Source organism: Drosophila mauritiana, chromosome 3L, assembly GCF_004382145.1.
Source record: "Drosophila mauritiana strain mau12 chromosome 3L, ASM438214v1, whole genome shotgun sequence".
NCBI lineage: Eukaryota > Metazoa > Arthropoda > Insecta > Diptera > Drosophilidae > Drosophila > Drosophila mauritiana.
The window spans coordinates 4,663,047-4,685,549 of record NC_046669.1 but is presented as its reverse complement, the minus strand read 5'-3'; the positions used below and the strand labels follow the sequence as shown (position 1 = coordinate 4,685,549).

Below are 22,503 nucleotides of genomic sequence, written 5' to 3'. Positions count from 1 at the left end.
AGCCACAACAGCTACTAGCAACTTAGGGCCAACAACTTCAAGTTGTTTCGTAAGCAAACAAACGCACCCACACGGCAAGAACAAGGAGCAGTCACTGCGAGGCGCAAAGGACCAAAACAGGAACAGCCAACTGGAATCGGAGTGGCGGTGGGAGTAGGAGTCGTCGGGTAGACAGCGGAGGATTTGGCCGAGATGCGATGCGGGAGTGGAGCAGGCGACGTTTGCCCGCTTGAATGCCGCTTACATTTCACACATCTCAGCTATTTTTGCACTGAGAGAAAACTCGGTTAAGGAAGTATGGGTTTTACTAGTAAAATCAACCGTACATTTGTTATAAAGGTCTAAATATTAAAGAATCCAAAAGTGATTATTGTTATAATATTATAAAATATTAAACATAACTACTAGTTCAACATTAGGCATCCTGCCAATACAATTATTTCTTTATGACTGCTGCAGCTAAATTGAATTATTTCTGACTGTGTAGCTGCTCTCAATGCTGCGGGATCGCCCTGCATGCGGTTTAAATTCAAATTTGTTGGCAACAAACAGACAATTAATTTCGCATATACCATAGATGTGCTGAAGGCGCTTTTTGTTTTGTCCTGCCACCAGGCCTCCAGCTCCATTTCCCCCTGCTCCGCCGACTACTCCGGCCAAGTTGTCGTTGTCGCTGTCTATGGCCCGCAGGCATAATGGGCATCTAAGTGCCGGCACAGGCAGACAACGCGGTTACTGCTCCTCCACCGCTGCCTCTTAAGACACACCCCCTCCAACGTCCTGGAGGCTGGCATTCCTGCTCCTCTGCATATGTGCGGTGTCTCAAGGCTTTAGCCTACGACCGCGCCCACTTTTATTAGCTCAATTTTTTGCCGCCGCCCCACGCTGTGTGTTTGCATTTGAATTTTAAATGTTATTACTTCTTTTAAATTGATCAGCATTAGTGGGACGAGGGCGGCGAGAGGGGTCGCCAAGTCCTGCTAATTTATTCATGGCAAATAATTGTTTGTTGAAAGGGCGCAAAAATGTAGCCAAGTAAATGGATGCTAATCTGCATATGCTGCAAATTGAAATTTGGCGTGGGATAGAAAGAAAAACAGTTTTATTCAACAGCGGAATTGTGCTATCTTTAAATATTTTCAGCAAAAGGAAAATGGAAATACGCCAAAGATGACATCTTGATCATGTGTCTTGGATATACCATCCATTAACCGAAATCAAATTAATTTCTGGGATTAGTCTGACTTGTTTGCACTAACGTCAGTTCCCGAGAGACCCTCTGTTTGTCCAGGATAATGCCCGCGCGGGATAGTTGTTACCGAGTACATAACTTAAAGCCGAAAGCAGCTCCTACACTATTCTGCGTTAAATTCCAGGACAAACAGACCTAAGGACATGTCAAGCGCAGCACACAAACAAACAGGCGAACAGGAGGGGCAATCCAAACACCCACACATAAGCAGGGTGATCCTGGAATCCTGGGAAGCGAGGTGTTGGAGTCATAGACAATGATTAAATGATGCCCATCATTCATATGCAAGGCATGCGCGGGAATGGGATTCTGCGGATGGACCGCTGCTGCGAGTCCTGTAATGTAGTGCCATAATCCTTGGCGCAATTTTTGTGTGTACGGAGCAATATGTCGTAATATCCGGCGCTGCCTGTTTTTATTTGCCACGCACACATTCGTTTGGCCTACGTAAGGACATATGAGCTAACTGACAGCCATTCTCCTGGCTGGCTAAGCTTTTGCCCTGCTTTCATTTTCGGGGTGGCAGTTGAAAGTACTAAGCGTGGCTATGATTTAGCGCTTTATTATTTGTCGGGTCCTTTTGGCCGCATACCCATACCCATGCACAGCCGAAAACCATTTCAACAACCTGGCCAACTTGCTTCGACGTGACCGTGTCTCGCTGTTGCTGTTCTGAAAGCACCGCCGCTTTGTAGCCACTTCATCAATTATTCTTAAGCATAAAATATTTGTCACTTTTACTAAATTTATTGTGACAAGGCCCGTGCACACCTATCACAGACACACACACACACAAGCGGAGGCGAGAGCCAGCGAAAGGACACTTTATAAGAAGCTCTGCATATGAATCACGTGCGTAATGCCAGAAGGAAACCTGGAGGGAAAGGACTCCTTTGGCCTGCGATTGCGTTACCTGGCTCAAGTGGACAGCATTTTGTTTTGTTTACCCTACAGGAAGTAAGAGATGTTGACTTGGCTTTTGCTTAGTTCCTTAGAAAAAAGCCTAGACTTAAAAAAATTGGAATCGATATTATTCCAGTGCATTTCCACTTCATTTCAACAGACGGCTTTCCTTAATTTATATTTTTATATTTATTCCTAGCTCCTAACCCAGATCCCATTACTTTCCCAGGGCATCTTGACTTCGTTCCGCTTGCTCAGACTTCTTCAACTTATATTTTCATTTCCAGGTTTGTTTTGCTGGCACTTCCGCCACGTTTTGTACGCCATATATTTTAACGTCCTGCGTATTTGCCTTTATTTATGCCCTGGCCAACCATTTCCACATTCACTTCCCCGGTCTGCCCGCCCACGTGGCGTATGTGCGATTTGAGTGCTGCCCCAACTCGAAGCGCATTGAATTGAAATTCGCGGAGGACGGAAGTCGGTGTCAAGTGTCGCGGAAGCTTTCTGGCACTTCATCAACTTTGAAGTAAACGTCCGCCCGCCAGGTGGAGCCACAAATCAGATAAGCGAGCACGCGATTAATATTTTTCGAGTCTCCTGGCTTTTCTTCACTTTGCTCGCCTTTGTGGCCGAAACAAAGTGACTTTTGCTTGAAGTCGCCGACGACGACACAACATTTTGTAATTTTCGTCATATTCAAGGGGCGTGCCTGGTAGCGGCGGGGGCGTGGCCGGGGTCAAAGGCAGCAGCAGCAAAAACCCATTTAATCCCCGCGTGCCCCAGAAATGGGCGCAAAGTAAACTGTTGACATTTCAGCCTCGGCTTCATGACACTCCCATGTGGGCGAAAAGGTGGGTGTGTGTGGATGCTGCTCCTGTTGCAGGACATGCACGTGCTGCTGTCGTTGCAACAGCACTGGATGTGCCTCCAAAGGGACAGGAGCAAGCGATCCCCCTCACCTCACCACCGCCCCCTCGCCACGTGTTTACTAAACACCTACAAAGCAACTTTGTAGCAACTAAAGCAACTTAACAAATATTTTTGAGGCCTGTGGAAAGCGAGCAGCTAAATGAGAATTACAATGGTGGAGCTAAGTTGGGGAAATAATTGGAAGGAAGTAAATCACTTGGTCATATTTTTGTTTTGTCAGTCTGTGCAAAAGAACAAATAGATATAATTGGCTGCTGCAGGTTCACAGATATTAAACAAATTTCGCTCGTTGTCAATCATGATTTTTAGTATTATAAAATATTAAAGCAAAGTTGTACACTATTTTTCTCCGTGTAAGGGCTAAGTTACAATGTACAGGAATGGCGGAGTCTGTAACTTTGTTGGGTGTACAGCCCACCAGCAATCAGGTGCCAACATGCAGGTGAAATGCAAATAATTTTTGTTTTATCTGTAACGCGGGTATTTTCTTTTTCCTGCTCCCCAGTTTGTTTGCCGAGCTTCCCCTTCCGTTGATTCTGATTTGGATTTGGATTCAGTTCTGTTTGTTGCTGTTGTCAGGTTGGCAAAACACGAGAGCACACATCCTGCAGTTCCACAATTCATCGCTGCTGGAAAACATCACCAAATCGGCGGATAAGCATGCCGCACCAAGGACCAATTGTAGTATTACTTTACATATTATTATTATTTATTAATTTAAGGAATATATTTCATTTCCTGAAATATTAACACAGCTTATAACACAATATAGTTGACATTCAAATGCCCTGATTGAGGCACAATGCAGACTGTATTGATTTCAAATGGCATGGAATGCCGTTTACAATCCTCCGCCTTTTAACCAACTTCCCTGCAATCGCCATTGACTGAATGTGAATTCAGTCGACGTTAAGTCGAGTCGATCCTGGTAGCTGTTTCCGTGTCTTTCTATTTCGGATTTTCCTCTTTATATCCTTTGTCGATTTGGGTTGAGGCTTCTGTTTCATATTTCTGCGTATGCCAGCCAAATGAAAATTCATTTTCTTCGTTGTCTTTGGCCATGCACTTCTTTATCCTTGTTTTTATAACTTTTGCGCTTGTTGGCACGCAAAATAAAAAATTGGGTAAACTGGGAGTAACCCCCTGAAAGTGTGGCTTTTGTGATTGTGTGTGTGTGTGTGGAAAATCCGCATCCGCTGTTGAAGCCACATCCGCAGTTATGCAGCTCATGGGCTGTTATGGCAGGAACTAGTTGCATTATCCACTTCTTGTTTTTTTTTCGATTCGCTGAACGCGACCTTAACCCCTCCCGTGTGTGACTACTGCCGTAATATTTACTGATGCCACGCCCACTCCGGCCTTTTCCACCCTCCGGAGTGCGCTGTCAAGTGCACTTGTCGGCGTCATGGCTATTTGGGTTCACAAAATATAAGAGTAAATGCGGCGGAGGGTAAACCCCTCGGAAAATTGTGGATGTGAGACCCCAACCCCTCCCCCGCACTGTTGACTGAGCCGATTCACTAAATATTTACCGTGCAGCTGCGTCAGATTTACTTTTATTTGCCCGAACGCTTCTGGAATTTCAATATTAGTTGCGAAAAATATATAAAATGCAACAGCTTATAATACCACAAAGGTGGGGTGACGAGATCGGAAGGGCTGCCGCTGCACTCACGTAACATTTCAAAGTGTAGTTAATTGATTTTGTAGCACAATGCCAAGCGCAGAAATATGTGCCACCCGCACACATACACACACACCAGCACCAATATCAATAGCAATTTTCCCAACGTGTTGACAGCCACCCATGAACGGCGTTTTGTATGCAACACAAAAATTGCTGCACTTGTTTGCTCGCTTTTTACATAAATGCCATAAATTGCGTGTTGTTGTCAGTTGATTTTTCGGCAAGAGGCAAGTGGCAAGAGGTTGCCGCACTGCAGTTTTCAGTGTGAAAAGTGTCGCAAAAGGAGTTGGCACGCCCCCTTTTCCCAGGCGCGATAAATAAACAAAAATTGTGTTTGTTACCCATGAATATGAATAAATATTTGTCGCAGCTGCAGTTTGCAGCAACAGCATGTGCCGGCAAAAATGAAAGTGTCAACATTTAGGCCAGCTAACTGATTGCTTGAATGACTAACTGACTGACTGACTGACTGACTGACGGACGGGTGTCGTTGACAGAAGTTGCCAAAAGCTGTAAATGGCACAAAACTTGCAGCAGCCATCGACATTTTTTGGCAAATTGTTAAAGCGAATTGCGATTGAGTAGTTGTAGCCTGATCGATTGATTGGCAGTTCCTTCGATTGAATGCAACGCTGAGTGACAGTTTCCTAATGCAATTTGCTTTTCCTTGTAATTATTGGATAGCAAGGAAGTCTACATTTTCAGGCGTGAAAAATATATAAATTGTACGACAAATTATGTATTTGCCGTCTTGTTCAATGACAGCTGGAAAATTACACATTTATGGTTATCAATCGATTGACAGCCGGAATGCGCTAATTTCAACTTTTGATTGGCAAATTAAACTGCAAAAACTATTTGCACCTACAACTTTGGCCCTCGTCTCGGCTGAAAAGTTTGTCGTTGGCCGTTGCAAGTTGCCGCTGCTGTCTGCCGCCTGGTCAACAATTTTCTCACAATAACATCTTGGGTCGCTTCCTGTGACCCCAACACGTAGATGGGGATACAGCCAATCAAAGGGAAAATCAACCGCAACCAGGGGCGCAACGAGGGGCAGAAGTTGGAGCAGAGCAGAAAGAAATACAAGTAATATGCAAGCATTTTATGCACTTCGACAACTGCCAGCCATGTATTTCACAATCTTCACAATGGGAGTGGGTTTGGATATCTAATTTACACGGCTAAAAATGCATTATATGCTGCCCCAGATACTTAATGTGCCATTCAAACTTATGTAGAACCGAATATATATGAATTAATTTTTAAGTTATTTAAATTATTTATTAATCATACCTAGTTGAAATTGTAAAAATGCTATTAGAATTATATCTTATTTTTTGCTCCATCTATATATTTTCCGTGTAGTAACATACTGGTCAGCAGGAGCTCTGCCATATCGAGATGAGCATGTTCAGCCACTCACGTGCTACATGCTTTGATTTTTTTCGTTACGTTTCATTACAACAATCGTGCTGTCTCTTTCACATTGCCCAGCCCCCTCTCTTTCGCTCTCCTTCAGTTCGAGTGGCATTTTGTGTTCGGCATCGATGAAAACACACACAGACACACAGATACACACCAAACACACACCGGAGCGTTGTGGTTTTGATTTGCAGTGGCCAAGATTCTCAAGAGTGCAGCTAGAAAATTTCATTTTATTTAAAGCCCAAAAACAAAAGGCAACTTTTGCATGCCAGCAACACACACAACTCGTCGACCAAAAGCCACATCGTACGGGAAAATCAGCAATCCATCCGAGGAAGGACCATTGGTAATCGGAGAATTGCAACAGACCCTTGGCCATTGGCCATTGACCAGTGGCCATAGACAGCATGCATCATGCACTCCTATTATTATGCCAAATATTTTGCTAGTGATGGATTTTTCCACACCCACCTGCACTGTGCGAAATTGGCAGTGACACTCGATCTATTTTCAAGGCATCCGAATGGCAGTTCATTTGTCTTGGCCTGTCTCGCTCCCAAATATTGTGGCTTTGCAGTGGTGCCAAAAAAACACAACACACATGCTGAAACCTAATTTATTTAGCAACTAAATCGATGGCAGACACAGCATCAGCATTAGGAGCAACGAAAATAGAAATCTATTCTGGAATAGAAACAGAATGAACTGCGGCAACAATTGCCTTAAATGGCCAGATCTTGTACGAAAAACAGGAAAACTTTCCCTTGGTTATGGCTTGGCTACTTTATTATTTAAGTTTGCGGAATCTAAAACGAATTTCTGAGAAAACTTTGAGCGAGTGATAAGACAACGGAAATATATTGTTCGTGAAATTTATTGGTATTTGCGGAAATGGTACAAAGCCTAATGATTTATAAACAAATGTCGTAGAGATGACTAGAGATGTGAGATCTAGATTAAATGCTGCAATTTTTGTTTACGAATTTCCATAAAGAAATTTAATAATTAAATACTAAAAACAATGAGCTATTAAGTAATTGAAAGAGCTTTTGTTTGGCAAAATTGGGCTGTCTACTCTTAAGTCAATTTTTTCAAACTGCTACTGCTAATTGGTTTTGGCCAGAACTTAAGGCAGCTTAATAGACTTTAAAACAGAATGACGATTTCCCAAGTTACCTGCACCTTTTTCACTTTTTCTTTTCCCACTTTCTAGCCTCTCAAATTTTGGGGCTTTTCAGAAGTGCCCGAGACTTTTCCTCATTGTTTTTTGGTCCAAATTCGATGCGATTTTTTCGAATGCTAGCTTAAAAGTGAATGTCCCATGTCGCGCACACACATGAGCACATGAAAATGTTCCATTCTGTTTGTTGTTTAGCTGTCTTTCTCCTTTTCTTTTCTTTCCTTTTCATTCACTTACTGTGCTGTTCTTGTTGTAATGCAAAAAGCGCATCAGGCATTTGTATGTATGGTATTAGCTGGCAAAACGAACATTTTATGGCAGCTGAGAGGGGCAAAAGCTGGGGAAAAGCGGGCAAAACTGGGGAAAGCGAGCCAGGCGAGCTGGGAAATGGCTTTAGCACAAATATGCATGTCGGCACATTCTTGCATAGAATTGCACTTAAATGCAGAAAATGGCACACAGGGTTAGCATTGGGTATTGGGGTTGAGGGAAAAACTGGGGGGACAGCCCCGGGACCGAGAAACCGAGAAAATGCGGCCATAGCTGGACAAGGGCTCGTTGGGCACTTATAGGGACGTCATGAAAATCAGGAAACAGGATATATTAAGTTTGAGGAATGGCCGTAGCCTGGACACACTAGTGATGTTGCTGTTGTCGCAACAATAAAATAGCCGCAGCAGCAACTCAAGCAGAAGAAGGGCCGTAAAACTGCCCCCTTGCCGCCTGCGACACTTTTTATGGCCGCACATAAAACAGCAGCAGCAACAGAAGCAACAACAGCAACAGCAACAGCAACAGCGGCAACATGGAGCTGCAGCAGCAGCAACTTTTTTCAATTGCCTGCCACAATTTCTATTAGTGTAAATATGCAAAGTACATGAAGACATGAGGCTCAACTTCCGCTGAGCTTGGCAATATAAAATGCAAAATGTAACAATGTTGCTGCTGTAGATGTTGCCACTGCTGCTGCTGCTGCTGCTGCTGCTGCTGCTGCTATTGGCATTCGGTGCTACAATTGCTGGCCATATTTACAAATCTCATTCCCAAACGCTTTTCCCATTCACACTTCATTCGAGTGCGGAAAAGAGAAGGTCAGTGCGAAATGGAAAGAGACGGCGACCGAGCGAGTGAAAAGAAATTTAAAGCAGACGCCATTAAATGAATGGAGCGACGTTTGAAAACAGAGAAGAAACATTAGTGAAGCAAATTGCAATGAGCAGGAAAGCAATGTGAAAATTTCCCAGAATGGAAAAAGGGAGGTGGAAATGCTAATGACTTAATATCCTCCACATAGATATTCCTTTGAAACTCAACTGACGGCAGCGTGTTAATTGGAAATATTTCCCAACCCAATGCCACTCGAAACTCGGTCTAAATAATTTTATGATTTGCTCAATTAAATGCTCCTTTCGGCCCTTTATCAAAGCAATTTAATTTTATTAGTCACAAGTTTCTATGTTGGCTATAAGCCGTCAGTTGACGAGTTGTCACAAATTAATTAGCTATACAAATAAATCCTTAGATAAAAACGTATTTGCTTTGGTGATTAAAGTGGATTTCCTGCTTAAATGTGGGAAAAAAGCAAGCGTTAAACAAATGTACAAAGCAATAACATTTATTAACTGAATGTAACAAAATGACAATCAAATAGCTAAAAATCATTTTTTTTAACGTTTATATATATTCAATTTGAATTACATTTCAAACAAATCTAAAACAAATAGTAAAAGTTTATCCACCCTTTTTGTTGTTTTTGTTTGCCTTGATGATGAATAAAAGGGTTTCCCACCTGCATTTAAAGCAAATTGCTATGAATGAACACCATTTCTACCTTTTTACCCATCGACTTAATGGAAAGGAAGGGCAAACTTTTCACCAGCCTGAACTGAACTACTTAAAATATTACAATTTTCATTCAGATTCCATTCGGAAGTCGGAGCTCGGACATCGGGGCGCACTTTTCGCCTATCGCAGACGAATATGAAATATTAATAGTCCGGCGAGTTCAGGCCATGGTCATGACTCAAAGTTTGCCGCGTTGGCGTTGCGGCATTGGAAATGCAAATTTCACCGTCGAGCGGCCAGACTCTATCACTTTAATGCCTTTCACTGCGATTTGGCCCGTCTGGCGACGACGACCCACTCTCCTGCTATTTTTTCCGCTTTAATATCTTTTTTTTAACCGGTGAATGCAACACGTGCGCCATAAATCATCTCGGATGCTCGGAATATGGTGGGTGGGTGGCTCTAAGCGCCCGTAGCGAACCAATTTCAAAAATCAAATCAAAAATAGTTTGCAAACTTCCAAGTGCTTTAACTCGCGGCAAACAATGCAACAAATTGCAGTCAGCGCATGAGGAACTTTGTAATTGTCTTGCGGAGACACGTGGGCGCCATTGCCACGACCATGTCACCTTTATGACGCTGTTGCTCCTCCTCCTCTTCCTCCGACCGCCGCTCCCTCTATGGGCTTTTGGCCACAATAGACAGCCATGAGCGAAGTGAGTGCAATTGTGGTCGGTTGGTGTTTGGGCCCTTACGATGCGTTGGCATTGTCTGAACGCATTGCTGGAATACTTGGGCATTGCAAGAAAGTCTGCTGTCCTCCGTTCCAAGGAAGCTCGTATGTGGAGGAGGGTCTTAATTTATGAATTTCGGAAATTATAGGAAAATTCAAATCGGTATATAAAGGAAATACCATGCTATTCACTATAACCTTCTCGATATGTAATTTATTCACATTATTCAGAAGCACCTACAATCTAATAGCATTTATTTTGAGAAGTAACTATACTTATGGTTAATAAGCACTGCACTTCAATGGAATTATTTGCTGCAGGTGCCCCACATAGGCCATTGAATAACCCTGATACCCTCACTCCGTTCCCCTTAGTTAAGTTCAACTCAACTCAACCGAACTCAACTCAATTCCCTGATGGACACAAGTTTTTCTCCACCGTCGAAATTTAATTGAATGAAAACTTTTTGTCTGTCTATGGGGTCGGTTTCCCCGCCAGCTTAACCCCTGTGTGCCGGCTGTTAATTTGCTTTGAATGAAGTCGAACATGTGTGCCACGCCCCCCTCTGCCAACGCCCCCTCTACCTGTACCTGGCGTAAGCGTACTGCATATGTGAATGTGAATAGTTCGCTGGCATATCGCCGTGCGTCGCTGCCATTTGTGGGTGCAAATGTCACGTCGACTTGGCCTGCTAGTCGTTTCCGTTGTAGCTACGTGCTGTGGGTGGATCAAGGGGGTGGTGTTCAGTGGGTGGTTCAGTGGGTGGCTAGGTGGGTGGGCGGCAGAGCGTGTGCCGCTGACAGGGAGACTGTGTCAAAGGGCCTGACTGCGGCTCCGTCTGATGCTTGATTATGGTTAACCCCTGCGTGAACTTGCACCAGGTGTGACCCCCTATCCTCTAATTCTATATTCCCCACCTCTATTCCCATTCAAATGTCAGCATTTCAATTGGCTTTCGCACAACCCCTGGCCAAAACAGTTTTCATGCTTGTTAGGGAATTTGTATAATGCATAAAGTGTCGCCGCCAACTTTGCGTATACGTAATGTGCAATGTGGCAAACTCCGTAGACCGTGCCGTGATGATGAGCAATTAGCAAACAATGCCAGCATTTTCATTTTTACTCAAAAGCAAACAGAGTCCAGTAAGTGAGTGTATAAATGACAGACAGACAGATAGTTAAAACGGGACTATAATAGTAGACAGCAAATAGGAGTCACTTCCACTTGGGAATAAATATGCCATTTGTGAGTAATACACAGAGAAAGGAATTAGTTGAATATCTACATATAAATATCTAACTAATTTTAGATGCTAACGAAAGCAACAGCTTATTCCGAAAGTAATTACTTTTCTTCTTACTTATTTTAAATTTAACGAACTTCACCATTTTTGTTGTGATGCAAGTGAGTTAACTAATGAAACTTGGCTGAAAAAGTGCTGGCCTTTGCAATCGCCCGAACGGGCAGCTCATAATTAAAAGTCAACTGTTTTATGGCATGACGGGATTCCAGAATCGGAGTACTCACCAGTGGGTAAAACGCTGACAGGACTCGTAGTGACATGCGGCGACCCATCCGCTGGCAGTGATAATTTGGCAGAGGACTCGCTGCTGTCAAATATTTGGGGTCCTGACAGAACATCTTCATAATGCAAACTATCCGGTTTTATGAACGGCGAAGCTGCCTCGCCGGAAGTTGTAAAGTTATGCTCATCATCAATGTCAGCCGCAAACAGCGTTGCCTCCTGCTGATCCGTTGATGTTGCTGCTGTTGCCGGTGATGTTGCTGCTGCTGCTGTTGCTGCTGCAGCATTTCGCTTGCGATTGTAGTATTCGTAGTTTGTTTTCGTTGCTGCAGCACTGGCATCGCTGTCATCAGTTGTCGCCGCTGTCGCAGTCGTGGCTATGATTTTATCCTCGACCATAAATTGCACTTTTTTGCGTGAACCCGGCGTGATTGCTGCTCCGGCTGCCGCTGTTGTCGCTGCGATGGAGGCATTGGGTGTAGGTGTTGATGTGGCCATGGGCGTGCTGGAGGGCGTGGGCGTGGCAGCTGTCCCCGTTGGCGTCGGTATATAGAACTGTGACTTGCCCGCGGGCGTTACCAATCCAGAATTGTCAACCGGAGGAAGTGACAAAGGAGACATTCCCACTCCAGGCAATTCGAGAGTCGTGGGGCGCTTCAATATGGACTTGATGGCTGGCGAAGTGGGCGTTACAGTGAGCACTGTATAAGCTGAATCATTGTCCTTCTCTATTTTCTCCACTTTGGCTGGAGTCACAGCCTTGGGCTTTACTGCTGTTGCTGCAGCTGCAGGAGGTGATGTTGCTGCTGCGCCTGCTGCTGCGGGCATTTCCGCTGGCTCATCCGCTTTTTTATTGCGTGGCGGTCGTCGTGGTCCATTAGACGCCGTCGACTCTCCCCCAGAAACCATAATAATTCGCTCATAGCTGTCACCTGGATCAGAGCTGTCGCCGGACTTATCGCCCAGGCTAATACGCTGGCCAGCTATGGCCGCCACATTGCCGCTGTAGAACTTGCTGGTGCCCTTGTTCTTCCGCTCGCCCAGCTCGTCGTCGTTCAGCTGGGCATCTGCCACATCAAAGTGGTCGTTGGGCTTCCTTAGGTTGCTCTGGAGCTTGCCGTTTTCGCTTGAGATCAGGTCATAGGGATTGACATGGCAGCGGAGTATGGATCGCCGGCTGTTAGCCCTCGAGGCTAGGCCGCTGCTCTGCAGCAGGGATTCATTATCCTCCATGAGCCAACAGTCCGTGGGATCGGGAACTGCTGTTGGCACTGACACCGCTGGAGATTTCTGTATGGGGGCCGGTGGAGGTGGTGCCCTGGTCCGAGTGCGACCCCTCGGCTGATTTGCCACCGTTTCACTGCGACTACGTGACTTGCTGTCCGCTTCCTTGGAGCTTGGCTCTGGGGACAGGAGTCGCGTGCGTCGCATCAGGTCATAGGGATCCTTCTGCGGGTCCAGAATGGAGGGACGTGATTTTTTCGTCGCACTCACCACACGCATGGTGGCCGCCATGGGGCGACGCGAGCTGCTCGAACCGCTGACAGCCGGCAGACGCACTGTGCCGCCCGTGCCACCAATGGTGGCCAGTGGCAGTCGCGACCCCTTGCACTTCTTGCACACACTCGCCTTCTTCACGTCACGTTTCGTACCATTCAGATACTCGGCACAGGAGCAGATCACCACGGCCAGAGCTGTGGTTCCCGGCACTCCCTCCGTCGCTGCGAAAATGGCAGCAGCATGTGGATGATATCCGTAGGATGGGCGGGCCGGGATACCACGAACAGTGCCGTAGATCCACGGTTCCGCGTACTTCATCGAACGAGAGAGAGCGCTGGGCAGGAACTCGGCGGCGGGAACCGGCGGCAGTTGGTAGGCGGTCAACATCTGGTGATGGCCATGGTGGGCCATGTGTTGCTGCTGCTGTTGTTGCTGCTGCTGCTGTTGGAGCTGCTGCTGGTGCTGCTGCAGTTGCTGGTGTTGCTGCTGCATGTGCAGCTGCAGCTGCTGCATGGCCTGCATGCCGCTGACGGCGGCTAGAGAAGCGTTCTTGTCCACGCTGTCACCGCTGCCGAGCGTTTTGAGCCGCTGACTCCACGATTTCTTTGACTTGTCGTACATGAGCTGTAGAGGGGGAAAAAAATTAATATATATTATATTACAATATTATATTACAATAAAATATAAATAACTCTGCTGCGTCAAAAAATATTTATAAATAAAATACTCTTATCATGCTAAGAATTAATTATAAGTCATATTGTGCGATAATGATGAATGGGTTATTAGGTATGAAAAACATAAAAGCATTAAGAGGAGATTCATTTGATAAGCATTTTTAAACTGCATTTCAAATGACAATGTCGGGGCGAACCTTTTTGTCCGTGTTGCTAGTGCGCTCATAATACCCAATTTAAATTAATGGCTCCGATGCACTCTGTCCTTTGTTGCTCATCAGCTGAAAACCGCCTGCTGCCTGGAATGAAAGAGATAAAAAGTGAAAAAAATTATTAAAGCGCAACGCGTCCAGCGGGAAATCCGTTTAGAAAAGTTTTATTATTGAAAAAGTTTAAAATGCGATTATGTGCAGGCAGGGAGTGGGAAAAGAGTTAGGTTTCATCTAATGTTTGTGTTTTGCTTTTGAGTTTGCTAATGAAAAGAGGTCCTAAAAAATCGCCCAGGATTAGGCGGAAAATTGATGCGCAAAAAAGGTATTCCTTGTTTACCTTAATTAATTTCGCCCAAAGTGATTTAATATTTTCAGCTGTGCCTTTTGCAGCTCCAATCGCATCCATGCTCGAAACTCAATTTGCCCCACACAAGTCCCTAGCAATTTCTCACAATTCTTCAGCTTCAGCTCATTCCTACTCCTTGGCTGCCAAATCAAATAAACCAGTCAAAAGAATTTAAACCGCATTCAAGGCTCTGCCACTTTTCTTCTTGATTTTTTTTCTGGTTTTTGGGAAAGTTCTTTTCAGGCTGCTTTCACTGAAGAGTGCAGATTGGCCGAAACGAAAGAGAGAGAGAGTGAGTTGGTAGCACCTACACACTGGCTGAAAGGCGAACAACTTTGTTTCCATTTCGCCGGCAGTGAATTTTTGTCATCATCGTGACCACTTTTCACAATCAGTGGGACCAGAATCTTTGCCAGCTTTCATGTTGCTTGCCTGCTGCGATTGCTGCGCTTTCTGCTGCCAGTTTCGTGATGTTGCTGCATCTTGCCGCATCCTGCAACTGGATATTAATCAAAATGCGGGCCAAAACTCCCACGCGAGAGGTGTTGGTTGGCCCAGTTCGGACCTGGCCATCTAGTTGACGCCTGTGGAACCGGGCTTAGTCTTGGCCAGACTTTCTTATTGTTGTTATGTTGCTGATTTTAGTTTTTTTCTTTTTTCATTTCTTATTTCGGCTACTTGGCCTGCAAGCACGTCCGCGTGCCCCGTTGAAAAATGTTGATAAATGTTGACAATTTTTCCGGCAACCACTCGTGATAAATCTAATTTTTCTCTGGCCCTGGCCCGGCTAGCGCCTTCAACTTTCAGTTAGTTGCATTGTTGTCACCAGCAGTTGTTGTTCGTGTTGGCCGTGTTGGCTGTTCTGTTGTGACTGTTGCTCTCTTGCAGTTTTGATTACATGGCTGCCCTTGTGTAGGTGTGAAATAAAATTAAAAACGTGTCATTTTTTGCTTTATCGCCTGACGCGGTGGCGCCCAAGTCCACCGAGCAAAGTATGAGCAGAGCATGACCCCTGACCCCGCCTGCAACAAAGTAACGATGTAGCAACATGAACGGGAACAACAGCTACATGGACAGGCTGTGGGTGAAATTTAAGCCACTTTTGTGGGTTTTGCCGGTTTAACTGATGGTTTGAGGTTGGGGATTGAAATGGTAAATATGAGATGAGTTTGACTTTCAGCATATTATCTTTCTCGCAGGGAAAGAACATATTTAAGCATATTAAAAAAGCCCTATTTATAACAAAAATTAAAGCGACTTTCATTATTTCATCTCTTTTAAAATTTCTCTTCTTTGTTCTATTGATTCCTCATCCATTCGATTGTTTTTCGAAAGTCACTTTTGTCTGCGACTCTCCTACCTGGCGCATTCATTCATTTTTCACTTGGCATAATCAGCAATCAGAGGGAGGAATTTGCATTTAACCGGATTTAAGCTGTAATTAAGCACTTTGATTGTCCCTAGCTGGCTGACTGGCTGACTGGCTTTGGCTCTAATCCGTTTCCTTTCCAGCTTCATAATTTTTCACGCTCAATTGGCCACGACTGTTGGGAGAATCGTTTCGTCCACGTTTTTTTACCCGCCGCATTTGCGCCAAATGCAATTTGTCATTATAAATTTACGTCAGTTTAGGCAAAGGCAAAGGATCGAGGAGGGGCAGGCGGAGCAGGGGCATCCAGGACGACAGACGCAGCCAAGTTGCACAAAAGTTTGCTTCCGAGTGGGTGGAATGAGGTACGAACTCTTGGCGAAAAAGGAACTACTGCATTTTTCAATATATTTCCAAGTTGACTCCCATTCTCTCCGCACAAAGTTTTCCCCGTTCTTTTCCTTTTCGATTTTGTTATTGTCTTGGCCCGTTTGGTAGTTAGGTGTCGGATTCGCCCACTTGGGTGGCAAACTTGGCCATGCCGCAGATTGATGGTCATATGAAAAAGTAGTTAACGCCCAATCGAAACTGCAGCCGAAGTCGAAGCCAAAGTCGGGCTAATTAAGTGACTGAGGGTTAAAGTTTAATATAAATTCCAGTAATCATTTGCCCATTTGCAGCTGCACGAACATTTAAAATGCAATTACGGTGCAGATGCGCAGCACCAGAGACACAAAGGCGAAATAAAGGAGCTCAGCTGAGCTCGACGAATCCACCGGAGGGTTCCATTGATGTGGGCATATGCTGCCCGTTGGATTGGGATCATGCCATAAGCGGATTAGCGGACATTGGACACTGGACACGGGACGCCAGACTGCTGGACAGTCAGCAAACTCCGGTTTCTCAGGTAACTGGCAGACACATCAAGCATACGCTCCGTTGTGCAACACTAAATTAACAATTTCATTTAGCTGTTTGCCAGCAACTTAATTTATTCAAGTGATGACGTTCCCGGCGCCACCGTTTGCAGTCAGCTCGAAAAATTGGCCAAGAAAGTGGTCGAGGGAGGTGGAGCGGCGGTGCTGTCATGGTGGAAATGTGCAGCAGAACCAGACGACGACGACATAATCACCGCTTTGGAGCGCCAAATTTACGCGTTGCAAACGCTCAGCTAAGCTCGGCTCAGGCTAAGTAACATAAAATAAAAGAGGTGGAGTGGTCTGGCCCTCGAAAGGAATCAGGAAGCGTAGAGGGTGCAGGCTAGAAGGGCACTGAGAAAAATAACTAGGCTAATTAAAATAGTAATAGTAATCATTAGTTTCCATTTATGGAGATTGCTTCAATGGTAGTTAGATTTTTGATAAATGATTTAAATGTTATATGTATATTATCATATTTTTGGCGTGCTGATTTTTTCTGAGTGCACTGCCAGCAGCATATTCGCTTGGCAAGCGTTGTAGTGGAAGCAGCAGCTTCATCCTGCCCAGGAGATGGCGGCATCAGGAACAGGAGCTCCAGCATCAGCTGCCTTAAGTCCTCTCCGAAGGCGACGTGTGCAACTTTGGAGCTGCTTCCTGCTCCTGCTCCTGCTCCTGTGCCTGCTCCTCGCCCGCTTTTGTTGCAGCTGCCACAGGCGGTTGCCAAAAGAAGCAGACGGATGCGAAGCCCAGAAGGAGATGAAGATGAAGTGGCTGACGGCAGATGGAAGACGTCTGACTGGCAGCGTCTGAGTCGGCACTCTATTTATATTGAATTAAATTTATTGAAAAACCTAATGAGGTATCTTTCCTGCCATCAGTTGCAGCCTCGTTTCGGTTTCGGTCACAGAGCAGCGCCAAAATAGTCGGCAGATTTATGCTTAGACAAATTAATTTATGCAGCAGACAGTTAAGTAAATTACGACAGGCATAAATTGCAAAGCCGAAATGGGAACGGCAACTTTCGGGGCATTAAAGTAATTTACTAAAATGTACACATGCTCTTGCGGGGGAAGATGACGACAACAAACTAATTGAATTTGCTACTTAGTGAAATGTGAAATGTTAACAACTTTTGTGGTACATTTGCTTGTAGACCGTAGGCTGTTTGCCGGCAGCCAGGCGGTGTGGGCCAACTTTTGCCAGCCAACTTTCTTGGCCTTAAAGTGCAGTGGCAGCCATTAAATTTGCGCAATTAACCAGACGCAAGCGGAGACTGTGTGTCTGGCTGGGCCGGAGTTGCTCAACTTTGCTAAACTAATTAAAATGCATATTCTGCTGCAACTTGCACAGCAACATAAATGCGAAAACTTTCGCTCGGTCGCCAAGTAACAGGCAACAATGCAACATGCCAGTGCAAATGGGATAGGTAAACAAATGGCTGGCAGTCTAACTCGTCCAGGATTCACTATCCTCCATCCTTCGTCCTCCATCCGCATGCAACCGCTGCAGAAGGACGACACGTTGATGACAGTTTTGTCCAGGGCCCCTGCAATTTGTATAACATGCTGGGCAGTTCCTGCCAACTCCTCGCCAGCACCACACTCCCGCTAAAGCATTTTGCTAAAGCAAAACTTTTTGTAAACTCATTAGGGCAGTTGGCCAAGCAGGCAGCCAAGCGACTGCGCTAACCAAACGGGTCAAAGCCGAGCCCAACTAGCCCACCAGCACCACCACTGAAGGCAACTTTTTGAAAGAAAACAGCCATCTAGTGACAGCAAAGTACACCGCCAGAAAATAGGTTTAGCTTTTATAAAAATGCATTGACAAAGTATAAATAAAAACTATATTTTGATAATATTATTTCATCGGTGTAACAAATGAGTCCGGCCAGTGGAAAAATCGTGGGATAGGGACAGATGTTGTTTTGTTGCTGGGGCAGAACAAGGACTAGGAACAGGACCTGGACCTGGACCAGGAGCAGGACCCTCACAGGACACCGGGATAAACAAAAGGCAAGGACCGGGCCAAGATAAACAGGCAACTTCTTATGCAGGCACGGCTTACTGTCGCTTTTCATGCGGCTAAACATGCCCGACGGTGCAGTTGAAATTTTATTTATTGCATTAACTCGAGACCAGGGCGTTTCGTTTCCTTGGCGAGCGGGCCGGAAAAGTGGGCGGGGCTCACACCCGTGGGCAGCTCGTAATAAACATAATGAAAATGATGCACATAATGAAGCGCACTAATCGACTGCTGTCGCTTTAAGTACTTATGCCTCACAAGATGGCAATTGATTTAAATTTTGGACGGGATATTGCTGCAATTAAACATGTGACGTATAAAACATATATATTATAGAAATTAACATATGGGCAAGTGCGCCTTTTGCCGCCAAATTGATTGTGTGGAAAATTTAATGTGCATGCGACATTTTTCATAGCCTACTTTGGAGTGTTTGCAAATTGCATCGCCCACAGACTGCATAATTGCGAGCATATGTAACACAACACCCCGTGTGTGAGTGTGTGTACTTTAATTGTTAACACTCACATTCACTTTGGGCTGAGGTTTCTGTTTGAACATCGCGACTCATTTCAATAATAAAATTGACTTGCTGGCCGCATTATGTGCGCCATTTATTTATTACGGGCTAGCGGGGGTCGGTCGGCATTTATTAATATTATTTGAGCGAAAATAATGATGTTGGTGTTCGGTTAAGTGTAAAGCACTTTGTGAATATTATTTTCCAATTAAAAAATGCTGCCCCAAAAAGTACCCAATCATTCATTGAATATTTGCCTGCCCTGTTAAAAGCGCCTTTGCCAATCGATGATGGCATTCGAGTTTAATGCACCCGAAGGGCTCATAAATTCCAAAAGACTTGCGGTCAAGAGATAAGGCCCAAAAGCTCAAATGATTTGTCTTGACACGTGTCAAGATGTTGCACAGAGAACTCAATTAGTGGCTGCCACAAATTGGCCTCACTTGATAGTCACATTGAGGTTGCTTCTGTCCACATCCATGTCGTTGTCTAAACTTGAGTAGGTGGCAACAGCTGTTTGGACAATTAGGTTATTGCCAATAATATTGGTTACAACTTGCGTCGAAATACAGGACCTCGAAAGGTCAAAATATTATGGCAGCCGCTTTTAAAGTCATAATTTAAAATGAATGCATTGCTATAAAAACTTTGATTACTAACAGCGTGGCCGTTTATTTCATTACAATTTAATCAAATTATTGTGCTATTCTTAATTATCTTCACTGTGCTCACATACGTCATTAAATTAATTCATCAATAATGTTATTAGTACAGACCAAATATACACTAATTATAATCACTGCTTATTGACATGATTTTGGGCCATACAATTTTATAAATTTATGCATCCATTCACTTAAGCAAATTGCAAAATATACGTTACATTCTCTTGAATAATTTACACATCTTTTAGAGATTTTCAAAAAGTAAGAGGTATTTGGGACATTTCTTGTACTATGATTCAACCATTGCGGTAAAATATTATTTCCTCCGACGATCCTGTGTATATTAATCACTATCACAATTCCGTACTCTCCATTTTGGGATTGGCATTCTTGATGCCCAGGCTTCTTAACTTGCGAAGCCGCTGAATCTGGCGACGAAGTTTATGCCGGAAGACGATCTGATGGTTAACAGTCTTCAACTCGTCGACGCTGCATCCTTTCAAATTCTTGACCGTTTTGGCCAGCAGAGTGTCGGTGATAAAGTACTTGGCCTTGGACAACCTCATGTACTCCACATTCTTTTGAGAAAGTTGCTGGCGGTACAGATACAAGTGATATCCCACATTGGGCGTCCCATTTGGCTGCTGCTGATAGCGATGTTGTTGCTCTTGTTGGCCCGCATTTGTTGCAGGCTTGCTGTCGCATTCGTTGATGAGTTTCTGGTAGCGCGGCATTTTAATCGATAAGTATCTATAAAACACAAAGTCCGGCGCGGATTTCCTTAGAAAGTTGATAGCTCTACGTGGCTGCTTCTGTTGCAGATTCTTTAGGTGGTTTCAGCAATATTAGTTGCAGTTGCGAGTACAGATATCCGATGTTGCTTGTCCAACGTTTTCAGAGCGTTTGATGTCCTTTCAACAATCACACTAGTTTTTATACATCCCAGCTAGCCACATCCTGCTGCCTGTGTTTACCTGTATGTTCGGAGTCCCGACTTTTTTGAAACCCTTGACCATCGACAAAAAGTTACCTGCGCTTTACCTGCCCTTTTGACTTATGCCCCTTTCGGTTGGCGTAATAAAAAACAATTCATTCTTAATCTGCTGCCCGTCGTAAAGTTTTAGTATTTTGCAAACACTTTCATTCTTAATCCGTTTCACTAATCCGCCCTCGCGGCCGCCCGGGTAATTTACAACAAAAAATATATCTCAACTGGCGCGTATAAAAAGATTAAGTGACATTACACAACGTATTTTCCCAAGCAGCTGAAATTCGCAAGCCGCTGCCGGATGAGCATGCATTTTCCTGCCGCGGAAAAGGGTGAATTGCAGCGAAGGATGCAAAGGATAACTGCTGAACAGGATTAGCCACCGGAGACAGCTGCGACGCCTTTAAGAATTTATTAATGATCTCTAAGAAATGGATGACGCCTAGGCGATTGATATGCATAATGACAGCCATAACTGAGAAAAATTGCTCACTTAATTTCTAAAACGTCGTACAAATTGAATTTTAATTATACTCTTAATAGAAATACTTCTCTATATCTTCAATCAATTCCAATCTTTGGTAATCGCATTAAACTATTTAAAAAGTTTACTGTCGGCGGGACACGGTGCAAAAGGTGGTATCACATTTTGCATTATTTGTGTTGAGAGAATGACTTTGGAATTTCAAAATCGCCGAGTTCAAGTTTCATAACTGCATTGTCAGTGCAAAGTGCAGTCAGGGGAAAATGGAACGGAAAAATGTCGCCATTTTTTATAAATTCACATTTCTTGCCTTTGCATAAACCAGCATGTCAAAATCCTGATCAAATAACACAAAGTTCAACCTACTTTTCCGCTCTAAAATAAATACGTGGCAACAAAAATAAAAGTAATCTGTTGAGACAGCTAAGGAGTGTGGTGGAAAAAATCGTGGGCGGGGAATGAAAGTGATAGACCTCTGGCAGAATTATGGCAAACTTTAGCCTCTTTCCTATTTTTTTCTTAAAATGTAACGAGACGAAACGAAACTTTTCAAAGTTGAATGTTGAAATAAGCAATTTTCGCGTTCAACTATAGAACATATATACATAGGGCAAGTGCCAGACTAGACAAGAAGGGCTGGTGGAAAAAAATAAAAAAAGATTGAAAAGTAATTGCATTCAAGAGCTTGTAGTTAAAAATTTATGGCCATAGTGCCCAAGAATCTAGGGAAAATGGCACAGCGAATGAAAAAATGAAGCTGATGCTAGTGTTTTTGCTATTGCTGTTGCTTTTGCTTTGCTGCTGGGAAATATTGAAAATGTAATTCCAACTGTTGTCTGCCCTCGGTTGGTAATTGCAAAGACCGGCAGCTCGAACGGCGGTATTACCAACGGAACAGCGAAAGCAGCAGTTCGAAATAAAAGTAAGTTAAATTGAAAATGAAATGCAATCAGCCTGAGCTCTTTGGCGCACTTCCTTGGCCCCCAGATACTGTATCTACGCTTGTACTTCTATCTTTATCCGCTGGATGCATCTCCATTTCGCAGCTGCATTATTAACGCTAGGTGTGAACATTTTAGCCGTGTAATTGACACAGAAACATCCACTGCTTTTTTCTTAGAATATATCTCTTGGAACAGCAACATGCAAAAAATTTGCAAATTATTATTTTGAAAAATGAAAACAATGGACGAAATAATTTTTTCTGTTTCAGATGGTCCCTGCATTTCTGGCTTTTATTTATAATTTTAAAGTCAAAAACATATGTTATCATATCCTTGCAAACTGTTTGCCATTTAAATTCAGGCATAGCTTTGCGCTCTTTTTTTGCAGTGCAGCTTGCAGGCAATTTTTGCCCAATTTATGATGTGCAAAC

The 22,503-nt window shown here is 44.1% G+C and overlaps 2 protein-coding genes across 3 annotated transcripts in view; both read right to left on the bottom strand.

The window, feature by feature from the left end:
- LOC117138952 overlaps window positions 1-22,503 on the bottom strand; it is a 104,061-nt gene that overhangs the window by 17,051 nt on the left and 64,507 nt on the right. For both annotated transcript variants that reach the window (XM_033300992.1, XM_033300993.1), the window contains 2 exons: window positions 13,800-13,901; window positions 11,428-13,549 (listed from right to left, as the gene is read on the bottom strand). In XM_033300992.1, coding sequence (XP_033156883.1) covers window positions 11,428-13,546 — 2,119 coding nt within the window. In that variant the 5' untranslated portion in view covers window positions 13,547-13,549; window positions 13,800-13,901. The remainder of the gene's footprint in view (window positions 1-11,427; window positions 13,550-13,799; window positions 13,902-22,503) is intronic.
- On the bottom strand, window positions 19,933-20,546 carry LOC117138955. The gene has a single exon (XM_033300996.1). The coding sequence runs from the start codon at window positions 20,388-20,390 to the stop codon at window positions 20,010-20,012; it is 381 nt and encodes a 126-aa protein (XP_033156887.1). The 5' UTR covers window positions 20,391-20,546; the 3' UTR covers window positions 19,933-20,009.